Genomic DNA, 20,868 nt, shown 5'->3' with positions numbered 1-20,868 from the left:
AAAAAAAAGTAGATTACTACAATGTACGTCAATTTGCTAAATAATGAAATTGCTGTTTATTGCACTGAAAATGAGATATTGTGTTCTGGTTTTAAATTAGTTCATTTTCATACAAGAAAAAGTTTGCAAATGTACTCATACTGGCTACTGTATTAGAAATTTCACAGAAGTCAGTGGTTTCCATATAGGCATGTGCAGTGGTGCATCCAGAGGGGGAGCAATGAGACCCCCAAAAGAAAAGAAAAGGAGGGGGGGACTAGAAAATTTTCCAAAAATCTTTTCCTAATTAAAATTCATTTTTTTAATTTATGTTGTGTCGTGTCTTCTATTTCTATACTACTTATGAATTAGCGATCATTTCAGATGCTCAGTCATAGGTCGTATGCAATGCGTAGTGTGTATTCTCAAAAATGCATAAAGTAAATGATTTTTACTTCATGCTCGACTCGGTGTACTCAATTATGACAGAGTTGAATACACTTCGTCTACTCAACTGCCCCCCCCCCCCCCCCCCCCAAGATTAAATCCTGAGTGCGTTACTGGGCATGCAACTGCTAAAATTGATCATCTTCGTTTCCCTGTGCATAGCATGGTTCAGTGAGATATGCCTTCATTAAATGCTTCAGTCAATTGCTGCATACAGTAAGTTCTTTTTATATATACAATCATTCTGAGATTATGGTGATCTCGTTCCTGATAAGACTGTCTTAGGACAATAATTACACCTCTCAAGCAAAATGGTTATTTTTCCCCTGATTAAATACCCAGGCTATCTCACCTTTTGAGAAACCAGTCAGTTCTGCCATTTTCAAAATTGTGGCTCCAGTCAGACGGACAGACACCCTAAATAAGCTCTTTATTGAACTCTGAAAGATCCTGTTTTTTCCCATTGTGATCAACACTAATGATGATTACTGATCAGCAGCATTCTTAAATAGTTTCTAGAGCACGTGGTGACACACACGTGACCAAGTGTTTTGCATATGCACTGCACAAGTGACGTTTACGTACATCTGCATAAAGGTTTGTAATTCAGTGGCTGGTATTATGTATGTCAGTGCTAGAAATTAAAACTTAAATAGTAGTAAGAAACAATTGGGTGATCAGCTAACTGATATGTTTGAATAATTACATGCACAATTTGTGGATGCTGGAATGCATGCTTATATCCAGGGCTCGACAAATTATGCAAAACTCTACTTGCCATGCAAAATATTTATTCGCCCAAGTCCCCCCCCCCTCATATTTTTAATGATATGTCCCAATAAGTCAATAGGGATTCCACAAAATTATTAATACTGCTATATTGTGGTTGGATAAGTAATTTTTAATAAATAAAAAATATTCTATTTTGTTCAGTCAGCAGGTACTCGCCAGCTAGCAAAATCTACTGCTGTGGGCAAGTTGCCAAGCATTTATCAAGCCCTGCTAATATCTTTAATGGTTTAATTTTATATGGATGTTGTTGTTTTTTTAAGTTTATTGATATATTCTTGCATTTGGATTAAAATTGTTATTGGACTTGGATACCACTGTATTTAACATGTGGAGGTTCTATTTAGTAATACATTTTTGTTACTGCTTCTTTTTATTGTCAAATTTCTTTGTATGGCTGTAAAAGAGCTTCACATTTAATGTTCTTAGGCTTCCAATTACAGATTTGAATATTATTATTATTGTCTGTGACCTCCAGGGAGTCAAGGCCTCATTGAAGGAGGCTATACATCACCCAAACCAGCTGTCATACCTTCCCTTAAACTCATTCACACCAGATTCATTCACTGCTCTGTGAGAGAAGAATCTAGCTCTTACCCCTTTCTTTACTTCAAACAAATTTAACTTCCATGGATGCCTCCATGTTCTCTCCCCCATCTTCCATATAATGAAAAATTTCATCAGACAATCCTATAACAACCATTCAAAAGTATATACACCTCTATCATATCATCTCTTTCTCTTGTCAATCATAGTTGTCCACAGACTCGCAATCTGTCCTCGTAATTTAAATTCCATAATCTTGATATTATCTTTGTTGCACTTGTTTGCACATTATCCACAGCTTCTTTATCCCCTTGGAATCCAAGAAGCCAAATCTGCATACAGTAGTCCAGATGCAGTCTTATAAAGGTCTTGTAAAGAGGCAAAAATGATTTCCTTATCCTTACATGTCAAGGTTTGCTTCAACATGGCAATTATCTTCTGAGTTATATTTGCAATTTTTGCAAATACACCTTTTGAATTTCAAATTCCTATCCACCATTATGCCAAGATCCCTAGCCTCATCAGTTTTTTTGTAGCATAACCCCTCTAATATAATATTTTGTTGGAGATTTCATCATGCCAAATTGCATAACTTTATACTTACTAACATTGAACTGATAGCCATTTTAATTTGCAAATATTTACAGTTCAGATTAATAATTTGATCATCATTCTGCTTAAACATTGCCTTATTTAATATGATACTTCATTTAAATAAAATTTCAAATTAATGAGTACTCAACAAGTGGAGACTGATATAACTAACCATCCACTGAAGACAGAACCCATGTGTTCTGTCTTCTTTTGATGTTTACCACTTCTGATGGAAATAAGCAGCATTTTTTCTTTTCTGGCAACATCAACACCAAGGAATTTATAGAAACTTCAAGAAACAAATCAAAAAATTTTTTTAGAAATTAGTCTCTGAAAATTTTTTTCTTGTTACTCCAGTGTGGACACTTATAGCTACACTAAAGTCAAATTGGTTTTAATCTAGAAACTCTTAAAACTTAAGCTTTGAAAATCAGATTAAATGTTTTAGGATTGGGAATTATTCAAAAATACATATTGTCAGTGTTTTATATTAATTAGAAGTATAGCATTTTTAGTATTTAATTACATTCATTTTGTTCCTCATTCTGGCATTCTAAACATAGTTTTGTTTTTTTCCAGTTACTTGATTAATTCCATTGTGCATGAAAGTGATAAAACATGCTTGGATAAATGCTTTATTTTTTCAAAAGCTTAAAACTAATTAGCACCAACTTGATAAATGAAAAAAAAAAGTCAGTTTAATAGGTATATAATTGTTTCTGCCATTTTAATTATTTGGTTTAATTATATTTTTCTATACAATTTTACATATTTAAGTTACTGTGTTAAATAATCCTATAACTGTGGTGCTAATTTTGTAAATGTAAGGGTGCCTCATAAGCTTAGATAACCATTGTTAAGCATTATAAAGAAATGATGCTTTATGCCTTTTGAAGTACTGCATGAAAATTGATCCTGGAATGAAATGTAAGAATACACCAAAAATTGTGACAGTATTGTCAACAAACAGTGATTTGGTGGATGGTTATGTATATTTGCACATTCAGGATTGACTATATAACTGGTGTCCTTATGAGTAGATAGTATCAAAAAGGAAGCATTTGAATTAGAAATGTATTGAATTTTAATAGTAAAATGTTAACCGTGTAACTAAATTTATTATATACACTACTCTTCGATTATCAGAACTAATGAAGGAAGAAGGGTACATAATAATCCAAACTTTACATTTGTTGTGTTTACAAATCTAACTTACTTTAACTATAGTTACTTTTATTGTATATTCTTACACATTATGTAATCAGATAATGTGCAGTTTTTGCTCGATTGCAAAGATGAATCTCGACAATGTTTCCTCATGTCATTATAGCTTTATTAGACTAGAGATATTCCTTTCGCTCTTTGATTGAACCATTGACATAGGGCTAAATCTAGCCTTCACAAGATGACTTTTTCATGCTTTTTCATTTAGAAGGAACCTGGCTGTAATCAGTCTTTTGTGAATTCGGATTTCTCTTACTTATTCAAATTTTTCAGTGTAGAAATTTTTACTCTGATGCTTTGTTCTTGCATCTTTCAGATATTTTTTTGTGGTGTACACTTTCAAAAATTACATCGCTAAATTACTGCAATATATTTCTTAATTAAGAAATACAATCACCGCTCCTTTATCTGGATAGACTGAGAGTGCTCCTTTTCACACACAGTTTCCACTCCATGGGTGCATGCCAGGAGATGAGTTACACAGGGACATACAGTTACCCCGAGTTACGTAACACGACTTATGTAAATGTGCAGTTACATAATAAATCTACTAGCGCGTATGAACACGTTTGCGGCTTTGTGCAGGTGTGTCTTTGACAGCCTTATTGCAGTATAGTAGTAGATGTCTCGTGCGGTTAGCTCAGTGACTTGTTATCACTGATAGTTTCATTGTTTTTTTACCCTTAAAATGAAATTCAAAACCAAATGCGCTGGTAATAAATCTAAAAAAACAAAGGTCTGCAATTCCCGAACTTCTGGCAGAAATAATTGAGGAGGTGGGAATATTTGCCTGAGCAAATATTTAATGTCAATGAAACAGCTCTGTTTTGGAAGAGGATGCCAACACGGACATTTATTGCAAAAGAGGAAAAATCTATGCCTGGATTCAAGGTAGCAAAAGATTGGATCACTGTTATGATTGGCAGCAACATCTCAGGGCACTTAAAACTTAAACCACTTACAGCGTACCATTCCCAGAGACCGAGCGCCTTTAAGAACATTGACGCGAGTATGCTGCCTGTAATCTGGAAATCCAACACCAAGGTTTGGGTAACACGTGCACTGTTCGGAGACTGGTTCAATAACCACTTCGTTCACCACTTGAAGGAAGGTTTTTAACTTGATAGACATGCCGTTAGCAAAATTAGAATCGATGGATCCGAACACTGAGTAGTTCGAAAATGTTAGCCACCATATCTATTCTGATATGTCTAGCTACAAGGCCATCTATGAGGACAAGAAGCCTGTGACCAAAAATGAAAAATATCTGATTAATGGCAAAAAAATTAATGTAAGACAACGGTATGAGTAGCCATTGAACATTTTAATGTATGCATGTAATTTACAAATTCGATTTTGGTAAAATTCGAGTTACGTAAAGGTTTACAAAATGCATTACTTATGTAACTCGGGGTGTAACTGTATCTGCTTTTATGAACCAAACATGTATATATTTATAATGCACAAGTTTTATAAATCAAATTCTCAGTAAATTGAAGAAAGAATTATATGTAGATAATATTCAAAATCAAATAATTCACACCCAGATAATTGAGAGTACTGCATCTACAAATGTTCTGTGGTTCATAGCTTTTAATATCTCATCTTTATTAACCAACAAATAAGTTAGATAGCAGAATTTGGTGAATTTAGAACAACAATTCAAGTTGTAGCAGTTTGCAAAGTGAAATGTTTAATATCTTTTGGCTTATGGATTTCAAAATAATTCTTCCAATATAAGTTAGATATTTTGCACTGTGTATGCATGATCAAATTCATATCTTATATTAGTGATACAAGCTACCAGATCTATTTTTATACTTATCTTTTTTAGGCAATTTTTAAACAGTAAGAAATTGAAAATCATATATTTTGATATGCAAAACTTAGTAAATAAATATATCACTAAGTGATACCCGTCATTTAAACAAAAGTATTTAATTATAATCATATCACCCTTTATACTATTGAATATGATGTCAGAGCTCTGAAATTATGTTGTTAAATCATTCAGTGTAGATTAGATACATATTGTATTCAGAGTGATGTATTGAGAATGATATATGATTACATTCCATGGCTACTGAATTAACTGAAATATTTAAATTTCATAATACAGAACATTTCAGAATAATTGGATGGCAGTTCAATTAGAACAGCCTGCTAAGAATGACAGTTTATACGAAAGAAAACTAATTTTAAAATGCAGTAACTAGGATGTTGCAGGCTCATCTGAAATTGTATATCAGACTACTTGAAAGAGCTTTTACAAGGTTTTCTAGATGTTTTTGATGGAAGTTGTAATTTTATTATAACCACTGATAACTGAGCAAATACTGTTAGTTGTAAATTGTTTAGGATGTTCTGTTAACATTTCATCCACAGTGATGTTGAAAGTAATTTATAATTGAATTTTATATACTGACCTGATTTTGGAAAATCAATGTGTAATTGAAATCATTTATAAATGGTTTTGATCAGAAAAAGTAGTTTCACTAAAGCATCCAGGTTTAATCTGTGACAATTAGTTATAATAGAATTTATTTCAAATACAGAATATTTTTATACCATAAGAATTTGGATGACATCCCCCCCTCCCCCACAAAAAAAAAAAAAAAAACTATATATATATATTTCATTTGTCATTATGACCTAAGGTGTTGTGTGTAATGTATTTTTTATACAGGTATTAATGTGAAATGTTAGTCACAACTGCAAGCACTTGTGACAATGTGTGTTATAAAGAGAAAATAAAGAATATACATTGTTAAATTATATCTTTACGTAACATCAAAAATTATCTCCTGTTGATTACACTTGATAGTTTATTCAGCTGTAGTGGGACACAATAAAGGAATTTTGAAGCAATTAGCAGCTTTTATGTGCTTATTATGTTTGCTTGTTTTTTTATTAGTTAACTATTGGTTTGCTATGTAGTAAATCACACAGTATCTGGTCAATCAGCAAATTAGTATTTCATCAGTACTCCAAATAAGACCATCTGTGTGACTGTTTATGAGCTAGTAACCAGAGTAGCTAGACATCATATCAGTGCGATCAGTTGACTGATCAATTTTATTAATAGGCGAGTTTTAATTAATAAATAAGAACTTGGCTATTAATAAAACTGCATCCTGATTTCTATACAGATTGGGGGGGGGAGCACACATCACATTTCATTTACATATTCAATAACCAGGGAACTGAAAAACTATTGGTTAATGTAGCTTGTGTATTGGACTAGAAAATGTAGCATGAATTTGTGTTGAATGTAATCACTGCTAGTCATGAAGATACTTCACATGCAAACTTTGTTTGCTTATGCTTGGATAAAGGGTTAAACCAAGAATATAATTTCTTGGCATCCTTAATTTGTGAATTTGTGTTATTATTATACTATAGTATAATAATAATAGTATAGCCAAGTTAAAAAAACTTTCAACATCTATCTCTGATCCAGAGTATTTTAATAATAAGATGACACACTTTGCACAACTTGCATATGGAAATTATGAGTTCTGCTTACTTCAGCCTTGTTATCTTTCCTGGATCTGACTCTGATGATATTTTAATGTTAGTCTTTGTTTGCTTGCTTCCTGGGGAGTAAAGTGCCTCTTAAGTGAAGCCACTGCTGAGTTTAGTGTCCTGGAGTGATTCAGGTCAGGAGCGATGAGTTTAGTAGTGATCCTTTAGAGTCACTCGGTGTGGTTTAGAATGATCTTGTAGATCACTGAGTTTTTGGAGATCCCTGCACTTTAACATACCTCAATAAAGGCTTGAACTAACCTGGGTAGTGATCTTTCTCATAATGCATAGCATTATACACACCTGAAAGGATGTATGTTTTGCATTATGAGATACTAAGGCAATTAATTTGAAGTCCCTAGCCTCTATATATACAAGAAGCCTAGTCATGAAGATACCTCATGTGCAAACTTTGTTTTCTTACACTTGGATAAAGGATTAAACAAGAATATAATTTCTTGGTATCTTTAATTTAATATAATGTATAACTAAGTGAAAAATACTTTCAACAATCCAATGTATTTTACTGTATTCTGTTGTGTGTACAGTATTAAGGTCTATGTGTGTGGGAAACATCTTCAAGAATAAGGGAACTGAAAAACTTTTGGTTAATGTAGCTTGTGTATTAGAATGGAAAATGTAGCATGAAAAGTAAAGAAAATTATATTTTAGAAAAAAAAATTGAGAAAAACTTTAATTAATGGTTAAAAAATGTGTTAGAAAATGCAAAATTAACCTCTGACTGAGTATATAAATTTAGCTTGTCTTCATTTCCTTTTCTACAAATCAGTTTCAGCCAGCCAATCTCAGCTGCTGTCCTCTGGCTTCAGTGGCATCAAATGGGATGACCTCAGCGATTCCTACGATTCGTGTGGTCTGGTCACTGTTTGTGTTCTGATCCAAACATCTGTCCTGATTGATAACCAATTTTTTATTAAGATAACCAATATTTTAATTCATACTGTAGTTGTACATTAAATGTCTTCATATTTGGCTAGAGGAGCACTTTAGACTACCTCAAGTTCATTGGGCTATTGAAGGTTGAAATTATAAAAGATGAACTCATCACTTAACCTATTTACATACACAAAACAAAAAAAAAAAAACTACTCTTTAAACTAGTCCTGCATCTTGTTTCAAAATTTTTAGCCTCTTCTAAGGGTTTTCATGGGTAGATGGTGTAAATTTCTTTCTACCTCTCCTCCTTTGCAGATTCTTGGCCTACATATGCAATAATTCCCGATTTAATATTTTTGCAACACATTTCCATCATTAGATTCTTTATTCAAGCACTGCAATCATTTCTCTATAATTGCAGCAAGTAGTCATTGAAAACATAGTGGATTATTATAAATAAAATACTGACATGCTTTATTCTTAATATGTACACACAAAAAGTAGTTATATATATATAAACTCATTAATGTAGTAATAATTCTATGAAAGCAAATTACTGATGAAATTACAGTATAATAAGCTAACAAATAAATTTCCTTATTTTCAAATCTTTAAATTTTTTAAAAATAGTCTGCAAAATTGTTATTTTTATCCTCTATTTTATTTTTGCATCATCTTTTTGTAAATTGAAAACTTCGCATAGTCTATTAGACTAATGATATAAGAATACATTACTATTATAAAATATATACAATATTATAAAACACTGTTACTATAAAAATGCAATAAGATTTGCTTGAAATATTTTTTAAAAGTTTAATTTGATTTTACAATGATGGAAAATTGGAAAAGGAAGCAATTGTTTCTTTATAAATAAGAGTCTCAACATTAAACTTTGTAAACTATGCAAAATTAAATTGCTGTAAAATGGAACATCATCTAATATACAGAAGTTGGACAAAGAATCTTCTGTTTATTATTTGTTTTATATTCACATATCTGAAATTTTGGAATGTTTATTTTAACATCACTTTCATGCAGAAATTGCAGAACCTATAGCAAATTGATGCCATTTGTGGGCACAGGTAAAGAGAGAAGGAATCTATTGATATTCTTTTTGAAGCGCTACAAATGTTTGACACAAATTGTTTGTTCAACTATTGGACTTGGAAATAATTTTTGAGCAATTTTTACAAATTTTAAAACTTTATGTAAATTAAGATTGGATAATTTTTAAATTTTTTTTATGCTTTTCATTATTATTACTAAGATAGACCTCCAGGGAGTCAGGGACTCATCGAGGGAGGCCACATACTACACGCACTAGCTATCATACTTATTCTTGAATTCATTCACACTGCTTGCAACATCATCCACTGGCAATCATTCTATTCATGCACCACCCTGTGAGAGAAAAATCTAGCCCCTCCCCTTCTTAGCGGCATTCAATCCTGCTTCCAAGAATGCCCTCTTGTCCTTTCCTCACTGCCATACATTGAAAAATTCCATCAATTGAAATCCTGTATGATCCTTTCAGAAGTTTGCAAGCATCAATCATATCACCTCTCTTTCTCCTGTTTGCTAGTGTCTGCAGTCTACAAATTCTCAATCTGTCTCCATAATCAGTGTTCCACAAACCTGATATCATTTTTAACACTCTCTCTCCACTGTATCACAATGACAATGGAAACCAGGAGACCAGATCTGAGTACAATAGTCCAAGTGAGATCTTATCAAGGCCTTGTAAAGAGACAAAATGACATCCTTATTTTTACATGTGAAGAGTTTATAGAGAGTTACATACTTTTGAAAATATATGCCCAATTGAATTTGAAGATGCCATTTCATAAATTGTATATCTAGAGTAAGGAAACAGGTATTAAATGAACTATTGAAATTAAGAACTGGAAGAGGCATAGGTTAAGAAAAGTGTGAAGAATTGTATGAAGATACCATACAAGCTATTAGCCTGTTCCTGTCAGAATGTTTCTCATGTTGTTTATTGCAAAATACAACTCAAGACATTCTGGCATGAATGTGTTAACATTAGCTTGTATTTTATCAACTTCATGCATGTATTTAATGACTGAATTAAATGAACATGTTAATGAACCAGGTGGGGTAGGGAGGAGGTGGAGGGACTGGAAATGGCTGAGTTAATGGGTGTTTGGAATTTTAAATATTCTAGATTTGGTAGTGGTAATAGATTTTTATATGAAGCCTATCCAAGAAAGGTTCTAAGCCTTTGTACATCTGATATCACAGGTAGGCTAGTTAATCTAGAAATCCTACTCTAGAGATCAAATAAATTATTTTTCAAGCCACTTCAGGTTGCCAGTATTCAGGGTGGAAATCTCAAACCAGGCAATGAAAATTATCTGCCACCTAAAAACTTTCACAAACATCCATGCTTAGATGGAATGGAACCCAACAGATACTATTCACCATCAAATTGTTAATTGCTAGCTGGTAAGCTTGAGATCATACCACACTATTCTGTGAGAATATGTTAGAAAATTAATTGTGCTCTGGACTTTGTTGTTTAAGTAAAGTCCTGCAAATAGAATTACATAATGTTTAAAATGATCATATCAAACTGTACTTTTCAGTATCTTAATGAGAGAGATTTTGTTTAAGCAATCTAGTTGCATTTTATAATAAGATGAGAGCAGCAGCTGATAAAGGAGTGCTATACAGTAATACTTCCAGATTTTTCAAAGGCATCTGACTGATTGCTACATAGAAAATTGGTATTTAAATTAAAAATAATCAGCCTGTTAGATTGTGGACTGTCTATTTGATTAATAAGAGAGTTAAATTAAAAAGTTCAAAGAGGAAGATGACATGCTGCAGGACTTTTTTTTTTTCTTGGATCAACTGTTATGTTACCTGTATATTACTGATATTAATGTAAAGTTGAAGAAAATTATTAATAGTCAAGCTGATGTAGAGGTTCTTCAAGGAAGGTTGACTATAGCAAGATGAACAGGTTAGTGGGCAATTTAATGCATCTTAATACAATGTTATACATTTACTTTGGATGCAGAAATGGAGGATGGCATAATATTATAGTTATAACTATATTTCAGGAAGTAGAGACAGTAAGAGATTTTTGGGATCATGGTTAATAATAGATAATTGAAGTTCAGGAAATACACTGGTGATGAAAGATGGTGAAGAAAACTCAAACTTGCTTTAATAGGCAAGGTAGTGGTCTCACACAAGCAGGTGGTAATACAATTTGTATAAAATTTTCCTCAGTATTTAAAAGTTAAATGAAAGTGGGAGTCTCAACTGTAAATAAATATTATTTTATTAGGGATGAGAGGCTATTTGATAACAGTTTTTATCATTTTGATTACACCCTCCTTTCATTTTGAAATGCTCTTCTGTTCCTTCATTTTGATCTCATATTTTTTTCCTTATAATCCCTTGACCCTCATCCCCTCAACAATTTGTTCATCACTAAAAGTCACATAAATTCTCATCTGTAATAATAATAAACATACCATAAATTAAGCTATACAACACTAAAACTGCAAATCTTGTACACAAGTAAAATAAATATGTCAATGCCCAAATTCAACATAAAAATGCTGGTCAGTACCCAATTACATTTCTACATATATTCTATGTTTTTTACTCAAACTGTAACATTAGGTATGAAACGTTTATATTTGTTTTGAAATCAAATCTGTTTTAATTCTGATAGTTATACACTTTATCACAAGCCATTCTTCAAGCTACACATTATGCTTGTCATAGGCTAGTGTTTCCCAAACTTTCATTATCTATGTACCTCTTCTGAAATTTTAGTTGAGGGAAGTTATATTTCATTCTTTTATTTTAATATTTGTGTTATAATAAATTACAAACATATGAAATGCCTTTTTAATAATTAAATACAATTTTAGTTATACAAATCTGATATACATACAGTAGAAACAAAAATTATGAAATTGTTTCTGTAGTGAAATCCAGTTCTATATTTGTTATCTTTAGCGATAGATTGTCTCCATGTCAAAAAGAACCTACATTTATTTACGACAAAAAAAAAATATGATGTAAAGCAATCACAATTTTAAGAAAATACTTTGTGCTCTCCCCACCCCCCAAAAAGACATATCACATATCCCTGGGGATATGTGATATGTATATGCAGATGTGATATGCATACCACACTTCATTCCCACAGTTAACTACTACTGATATACTAGCATGTCAACATAGGGAATTATATTCAGTGATGAATTTGTAAGGGATTGGTATTCCAAAGCTTTTTTGGTAATTTAAAAAAAAAAAATTTATTACCTTTTTTCTTCCTGACTTTAATACTTTACTAAGTGGTTATACCAAGTGAATTCTAATATGCATAATCAATCTTTTTTCAAGCAGGATATAATTTCACTAACTTCAGGCAACCACTAGTTTAATAAGCTTTTTTTTTCTTTTAAATTTTTGAAATGTACTGTAATCATTGTTAAACTTACTGGATAATTTTGTAGTCTGTTCAAACAAAATCTGACGATTGTTAGCATTTTTAATGTTGACTCCAAAAATGCCTTTTGAAAATAGTACAACTGTTCATTTATATTACTGACACTTCCTTCTAATTGAAAACAAAAAATTATCTAACTGCAGTGTGAAAGACTGTAGTTTGCATTTCATTTACTTTGTATCAAAAGAAACATAGATTAGATTAAAATCTCAAAAGAAGCATATGGCTTGCAAGGTTTGACATTTACTCTAGTCTCTACTGTTCTACAGTAACTTGAATGGACAAGATCTCTTGGTGATGCAACAAGACAGGATGAAAATTGACAATTACTTGAGCATCCAAGATAAAAACTGACCTATAAACTACTCTTAATGATGTTAATCTTCCTTCAGAAAAGTATATCCACAGCAGTGCAAGAGTTGCTGCTGTCAGAGTTTAATCTAGTCAAACTTTATTAGGAACTTCAAACGATATGAAAGATTGAATGTTATATTTATTAATTTGCTATTGCATGGTAGCAAAATGATCCATCAATGTTTTAATTATATTGCTTTTGTCCAACTTCTGGTATACATGAGCTTATACATTTATATTGGTGCCCTGTGGAAAAAAATCTTTTTTTTTTCTTCCATATATAATGAAAGAATTGCACTTATTACAAGAGTAGGACTGAATGTGGAACTTGTGCATATTTAAATCTGTGGATGAATAAAAATTTCTCATAAGACCAAATTTCATAGAAAGAAGGACAAATTTACTGAAATGCTTTAAAAAATAAACTGGGTTCTTCAACAAGCACAGCTGCAGTCACACAGCCCTACCTCTCTTCGCTTTCGAGATGGACCTAAGAAAAGAAAAAAAAAATAAATAAATAAAAGATAGCAATTAAGGAAATCATATCTTGTATAGTTACATTCCTGATCACAAGAATTAAATCTGGAACCATTTTGCCCCCCACTAATTTTACCATTATGTAAAATTAGTGGGGGGCAAAAAAAGGCCAGGCATAACTTTACATAACTTGCTGAGCCATCTGGTGTCCAGATGGCTCAGCAAGTTATGTAACGGGAAAGGCCAGATTTAAGTTTTTGGTAGTAACAAGCATGGTAGGTTTTTGTTTGCTTTCTACCTCATTTACAAGCAATTATTTAATAGGATTATTCACACATAATAATATCAAGTAATTTTTATTTATTTATTTTTATATCTGGTGCACATGAAAGGCCACAAGACCTATAGCATGCTAGTGCCATGTATGGACAAGAGAAATATAAGAAAGGAGGAGTCTGTTTACATTTTGCTTGAACAGCTGAAGGTTGTAATCTTTGAAGAAAGCAGAGTGGAGGACACTGTACCAAAGGAGAGAAGTAGATGGAATAAAAGAGAAGCAGTGAAGTTGGTTCAGTGAGTTTTAAGATGGACTGTAAAAGAGTGTTGGTTAGTAGTCACTCTTGTTTTAATGATTGTGAAGGGAAAATAGTGGCCAATTCAGCAGAGCACTGTCCATGAAAATATCTATAGAAGAGGCATAAGATAGAAACAATGTCTATAAGAGAGGGATCATTAATTAGCTGGACTGCCTTCTTTTCAATAGAACTGAGCAATTTTAGAGAGGAATTTTGGTGCACCACCCCAATAGGAGCAATATTTCAATGGCCAGGCAGATTTGGGCTTTGTAGAGTTAGCAACTGTGAAGGTGTGAAATAGTGCCTTGTGCGAAAAAATACACCAAGTTTTTTGGCGGCTAGAGAAGCTATAATTGAAATATGGTTGTGCCAGGAAAGATCAGAGCTGCAAGAAGAAAAATCTGATCGTGCTTTTATATATCTCAGTATTACTGAAGGTAAGGGAGAGGAGTGCAAGCTCTTTCTTGCAATAGATAACACAGAACTGAGTTTTGGTCGCATTGAAGTTTACAAGGTTGTCCTTGCCCCACTGGGATATATCTAGGAGATCTGAGTTCAGGCCCCTGGTTATAGAGATTTTGAGGATTATAATACTTGAGTACTAACAGGTTTGTCGAATGAAATGGAGGAATAGTGCATGCTGTCATCAGCAAAGCTATGGATAGGATTGGAAGTCTGCAAGAGCAGGTCGTTTATATACAAGAGGAAGAGAGTGGGGTGAAAGAACAGAACCGTAGGATACTCCTGCATTGGTGGGGAAATCTGAGGAGTGTAAGCTATCGACCATAACACGTGAACGACCATTGAGAAAGTCGGCAATCCAGTTGCAGAGTGGGGAAGGCAGACCATAGAATAGTAGTTTGGTGAATAGGTCCCTGTTCCAAACCTGATCAAATTCCTTTGAAATGTTGAGGGCAACAACCATGTGAGTTACTTCTTTTTTGGAATTATTTGACTTCTTATGTATTTTATAAATTAAATAAATTCTTATTAATTCTATGATAAGGCTTCAAAAGAAATACCACAATAGTTGAGATTCTTGGCATGGTCTACTACAGGAAATTTATCTAAGCTTTTTTTGACTGATTCTAGAGTTAGTCAATTCTAGCACCCTTACTTGGAATTTTAAAATTCCAAGTAAGAGTGCTAGAATTGACATTCTAGCACCCTTACTTTCCATTATTATTAACAACAATAAAATAATAGTTACAAAGAGTTTGTAATTCACAACAAAACATCAAAACACAGAGAGAGAGAGAGAGAGAGAGAGGAAGTGAGCAACTCTTACAAATAAATCAGGAAAACTGTGCACTGGTTGATTTTCAGGAACATGTCATGTTGCTAAAACTGTGATATGAATGAAGCTAACATTGTATAATTGAGCATTGGTCATAATTGAAAGGCATTGTATGAACTGATCGTCATAAACTGAAACATTGTAAGGTGGGGTATTACTGTATACATATGGAACCGGTCTAGAGAAAAAATGACTAAGCTGATAACAAGGCTGGAATGCTAATTATGGAGAGACTGGAGGAATTTTGTTTATATCAGCCTCGCAAGCAAAAAAGTTTTAGAACCTAGAGGAAATTGGCATCATGTATGGGCAGGAGTTAAGAGGAAGGGATCCACTAATATTGTTTTTGACAACTTGATGTTGTAGTCCTTGAAGAAAGATATTCTAGAGAACATATTCCACAGTATATGTATTTCTCATATCAACGTATGTCAAAAATATAATGATTCATGCCTTCTTAACTAAGTTCTCCAAAACCTTAATTTTGCCAGGAATGCAAACAGGTATAATTCCATGTCTGCCTTTGTAACACATTTGTGAATAGTAATATTTTATTTCTTTCCATCACTGGTGCTCTTTCAAGAATATCATTAAATAACCAAGTGCTATTTTAACTACTAAAACAAAGTACTAGTTTACTAGTATTGAGGCTAAGTACTATTAAGCTCTTCCTTCTGATTTCTGTCCCTTGCTCTTGTACTTTTATTTCTTCTGTTTCCCTGGTTTTGCTATTCTCTCTCTCTCTCTCTCTCTCTCTCTCTCTATCCCCTCCTGTAATTCCCAAACTTTCTCTCATTGCTATCCTTGTTTGCCTCACATCAGGTTAGCCTTTCAAGTCTCTTCATTCACCCTCTTCACCTTATTTTCATACCTTCCTCTTTCAGTATCTCTCTTCTTTCCTTTCCCCCCAAACAGTCCACATTTGCTTGACATTCATTAGCACATGTACCATGAAGTAAGTGGCAGTGCCTTGCTCTTATATGTATAGGCCCAGACACTGGTCTGTTCTTATCAAGGGAGAATGCTAATGTTTTCTCCTTTCTTCAACATCTTTTTTTCTGAAACTCCTGCCTAATGCCATTGTTTATCCATTTCCCTCCTACTCTATTTATCCTTTTTAAATCTTAGGGATGCAGTTCCTCACTGCTGACTTTAAACATTTCTTGAATAGCTAAAGGACTATTAATTTCTTTTCCTCTTAGCCTCCTCTAGCCATGGTATTTCCAAAAGCTGTCATCATCTCTATCTCTCTGCGTGGTTAGCCTAGTGGCTATGCGCTTTGCAACCATATGCCTGGGGAAGGAGTGTCCTAGGTTCGATTCCCGTCGACGACATGAGGAGCTTAAGGATCTTCCTCAGCCATAACCAAGTTAGCAAGTCTTGGGCATGGACAGCAGGGTTTCCCCCCCAGTTTATCGAACACATGGATACACTCAGGAATACTTAAGACGATTCCTCCAGCCATAGGTCTGAATTGTCAACTATGCTGGTCCTGAGCCCGGATAAAAATAGGGGGGGGGAATTGAGGTGTGCCATACCTCCCCGTAAAAGGGGCTCACGGCCGTTGAATCACCATACGAAATGAATGAATGAATCTTCTATCTTATAATTCCACATATATATCCCTTTATGCTTATCTCCTCAAGGAGATAAGTAAGCATGAAAGTAACGATCACCCTCCCTTACTGAATTCATAACTGATGCTTTGTTTAAGTTGCATTCTCTGATGATTGTTATAGTGAATTGTGTAAAATGTTTTTGAAGGATTGATGATGATAAACAGCAATTGTGAACACCTCAGAGATATCACAAGTCTTTCATACTTTTTTTTAATGTGAATGCTGAATATTCTGTGCAAAGTTTAATTTGAGTTATGTGCATATAACAATTTCATTTCCTTAAATTATTCCAAGAAAACAAACAGCTTGCTTATTTTAATTTTTCCATTGTAGACCCACAAAAATATCAATAATCAATTTAGATTATTGATATTTTTGTGGGTCAAGAACTCCTAACTCACAATTTAGATTTAGAATCAAATATCAATTTAAATCACAAACAAATCAAATTTAATTTTCTAAGAAGAAAAATGTTATTTAATATATAACAGGAGCATGTTGTGTATAATACATATGCAATAAAAATAGTGCAGGAAAATTAATAAATGTAACTAAAAGGTAAATTTCAAATGTTAATTATTTATGTTTTGTTATTTATTCCTAATGAAAAAAAAGTTAGCTTTGTTTAGGATATTAAACTACTTAAGATTAACAAGTTTTCAAAGCAAGATTTGACTCGAGAAATGAACGTGACTATTTTTATTAAGCTACCAAGCAAAACAAGTATCAATAACAAACCTTACCATTATCAACATCCAATCTCTTCAGTCTTTCTGACTTTTCAAACCTGTCAGGAATTTTCTTTGTGGTAGTTTGACAGGAAAAGATCATTTTTTCTCCAACAACTTGCATTATTCCTGGATCAGTGGTTATGTTTCCATATGGTGTGATTAGCTGTGTAAAAAATAAAAACTAGATTAAATAACAGTCATTTCAAAATAAAAAGGCGCAGCTGCTATAACTTTTCACTGCAATAGCTTTGCTGTAGTGGCATGAAAGTATATCAGTATACTCTGTTCTAATGCAGGTCAATTCTTATTATTTTGATTGTATAGATGCCTCCAGGCAGTCCAAGGACTCAGCAGATCTCCTACTCATACAATATCTAAATACCAATCTTGCGTTTCCTTCATTACATTTGCCAAAGAAGCATTCATAGTTTCCACTAAAAACATTCTATTCATTTATCACATGCTTGAGAAACCCAGGCCTTGCACACAAAGGAATTCTTTGATTTTAGTGTGTGTTCACTAATGTGCAGCTAGTATCTCACAATGCCAACCCATGAATCATAAAGTAAACATTATGTTCATTATCAGAAATAATGTGTGCAAAGGCAGAATTCTTTATATTTTTGCATTTACATTTATTATTATTTTTCGTGACACCTCCAAAGAGTCCAAAGACTCATCGCAGGAGGACACCTAATGTACAACCCTCCGTCTCCACCACCACTACTGAACCTCTATTACCAATCAACTACCACCCACCACACCAAGTATCTTTTGTCTGTAAATTGTGTGCGTTCTGAAGGGCCGATTTGTCTGTATGTGGGATGAAAAACCAGAGTTTCTGGGAGAAAAAACCCTGCTACCTCCGTATGAGATCGGCTAACTCACCTTCAATTGAAAAAGTCCATATAAAGATTCCTCCCATCACGACGGGAATCGAACTCAGGCCTTTTCCAATCAAAGGGCACAATGTACCGTTGTTCTTCCAATTGCGCTACGGAGGCGCTAATTTATTTATAATCATTTATTATTATTATTATCCTAAGACTTTCATGGAGTCAAAGACTCATCTAGGAGGTCCCTTTTTCTTATACAGCTCATCATACTGCACCTTAAACACATTCAAATTCTCTGCAGACACCACACTCTCAGGCAAGATATTCCAATCATTCACAATTCTGCATGCAAAAAACCTGCTTCTCACTCCCCTGCACACACCCTCCTTATACAGCTTCCAGGGATGACTCTGGTTTTCTCTTGTGATCTCCTGCCATTTATGAAAAACCTCTTCAACATTGATCCTATAACAAACCCTTACCAACTTGTATGTCTCTCATATCACCCCTCTTCCTCCTATCCACCTAAACTAAATTGGATCTTCTCAACCTTTCCTCATGCTCAACATTCCAGAAATCAGAAACTACCTTAGTCAGTCTCCTCTGGACCATTTCCAACATCTCTTCATCCTTTTGAAAATCAGGTGACCAAATTTGTGCACAGTAGTCCATGTGTGGCCTAATCAGAGCCTTACACAATGGAACAAGAATCTCCTTATACAAGTCAGTGTCCTCCTCATCATTATTGTTGAGTTAGAGCATAACAGAAATATGCTGAAACCTTCATCTCAGATATTTATTATTTAATAAATAAAATTTATTTTTTTTAATAAATAATAATAAAAATTTAATAAAAAATAAATGTGAGACGGAGACTATAATAGAGAAAGTGAGAAAGAGAGAAAGTGTATGCCTTGTAAATTATGTCATGGCATGAAACTGTAGTATTCAGAATGATAAAAAAAACAACTGTATTTTCAATAGTAAGATGTCTTTCAAGGCTTTGTTCTCATTTTTTAAGCACAAAGTAGCATCTCTCTATCCCACCCCAAGAAACTAGTATGTTATCAGTGGTGTTATGTCTACTTGTGCTATAATTGCTGACTTTGGTATTTCACTATTTAAAAACATAATGATGCTATATCTAGCATTTAATAAAATATAAAACTGAGGGGGTGGGAAGAAGATAAACTGCCCAAATATACTTCAGTGCCAGTTGGTAAAGAAGCTAACAGGATTTTCACAAATGCAAATATTTTTCAAACCAAAGTGCTGATAGATAAGAGAGTTTTGTGCGAATGCATACTCTTCCCATTCTAATCACTAGGTATCAAAACAGATAACAGTTCAATAGAAAAAAAAAAAAAACAGTGTGTTTTTTATAGTATGACAACTTTTAATTAGTAACTTATATCATCCAGGTGGTGACATTACAGGAATGGAAGAACCAACAGCTTATACTGGAATTGTGATGAATGAAGTAGAGGTAAATAGTCTATTACAGAATCTCAATGTCAATACATCTGTGGGATTGGATGGTATACCAGCTCGTGTCGTACGTGAAGCAGCTAAAGAATTGTCAGTGCCCTTGATCATTTTGTTTAATTTGAGCCTCAGGTCTGGGTCAGTCCCAAGGGGATGGAAAGAGGGGAAAATAGTTCCGCTGCATAAAGGTTGTTCCAAGGCTGCTGTTGAAAATTACTGGCCAATCAGCATAACAGGAATCATTATCAAGGTCTTGGAGAAAATAGTCGAGGAAAATACAAGATTGGATAGATGAAAATGGGATGCTGTATCGGGGACAGCATGGTTTTGTGAAGGGTAGGTCATGCCTAAGGTGGGTGCTGTGACTAGGCCTTTGACAGGATACCACATGGAATTCTAATCAGTAAATGCAGCATATGGGGATGGATATAGGGTTGGTGAGATGGATAGGAGGGTGGTTGACGGAGAGATATCAGAGAGTGGTTTATTCAGGAGTAGAGTCCAAAAGACAGCCTGTGACTAGTGGTGTGCCACAAGGATCTGTTCTTGGACTACTGCTGTTTAATTTGTTAATTAATGATATAGGAAAGGATCTGAGAGGAACAGTTCATTTGTTTGCAGATGATGCAAAGTTGGGTAGGGCAATAGTGAATGCAGATGATGTCAAAATTTTGCAGGATAGATTGGAGGTCTGGGCTAAGAAGAATGGATGTCAATTTAATGTGGCAAAATGTAAGGTTATACATTTTGGGGTGAAAAGATCAGCATCAATTTCCTGGAGCACAGATTAGCAGAACTGTGCTCCAGGAAATTGATGAGGCAAAAGATTTAGGAGTGTTGGTGGATAAGGAGTTGAAGTTTAGGGGACACATTGCAAAAGTGACCAAATCAGCTCATGAAATCACTTGGTTGCTGAAGAATACGTTGACAAGCAGAGATAAGAGCCTTGATAAGACCCCATCTCAACTACTGTGCCCAGATTTGGTCACCTAGGT

The 20,868-nt window shown here is 33.7% G+C and overlaps 1 protein-coding gene and 1 non-coding gene across 3 annotated transcripts in view; both read right to left on the bottom strand.

Annotated features, from left to right (window-relative positions):
- Positions 1-11,671: 11,671 nt before the first annotated feature.
- Positions 11,672-20,868, bottom strand: part of LOC150103186 (uncharacterized) — a 50,035-nt gene continuing 40,838 nt past the window's right edge. For both annotated transcript variants that reach the window (XM_090397770.1, XM_090397771.1), the window contains 2 exons: positions 17,565-17,715; positions 11,672-13,343 (listed from right to left, as the gene is read on the bottom strand). In XM_090397770.1, the coding sequence (XP_090253896.1) occupies positions 13,288-13,343; positions 17,565-17,715 (207 nt within the window). In that variant the 3' untranslated portion in view covers positions 11,672-13,287. The remainder of the gene's footprint in view (positions 13,344-17,564; positions 17,716-20,868) is intronic.
- Positions 16,132-16,252, bottom strand: LOC150103187 (U6atac minor spliceosomal RNA). The gene has a single exon (XR_016548895.1). It is a non-coding gene; the product is annotated as a U6atac minor spliceosomal RNA (small nuclear RNA).

The sequence above is a fragment of the Typopeltis vanoorti genome, chromosome 9 (genome assembly GCF_054136105.1).
Source record: "Typopeltis vanoorti isolate ZY-2024b chromosome 9, IOZ_Tvanoo_1.0, whole genome shotgun sequence".
NCBI classification, from domain to species: domain Eukaryota; kingdom Metazoa; phylum Arthropoda; class Arachnida; order Uropygi; family Thelyphonidae; genus Typopeltis; species Typopeltis vanoorti.
This window is presented reverse-complemented; position numbering and strand designations above follow the sequence as displayed.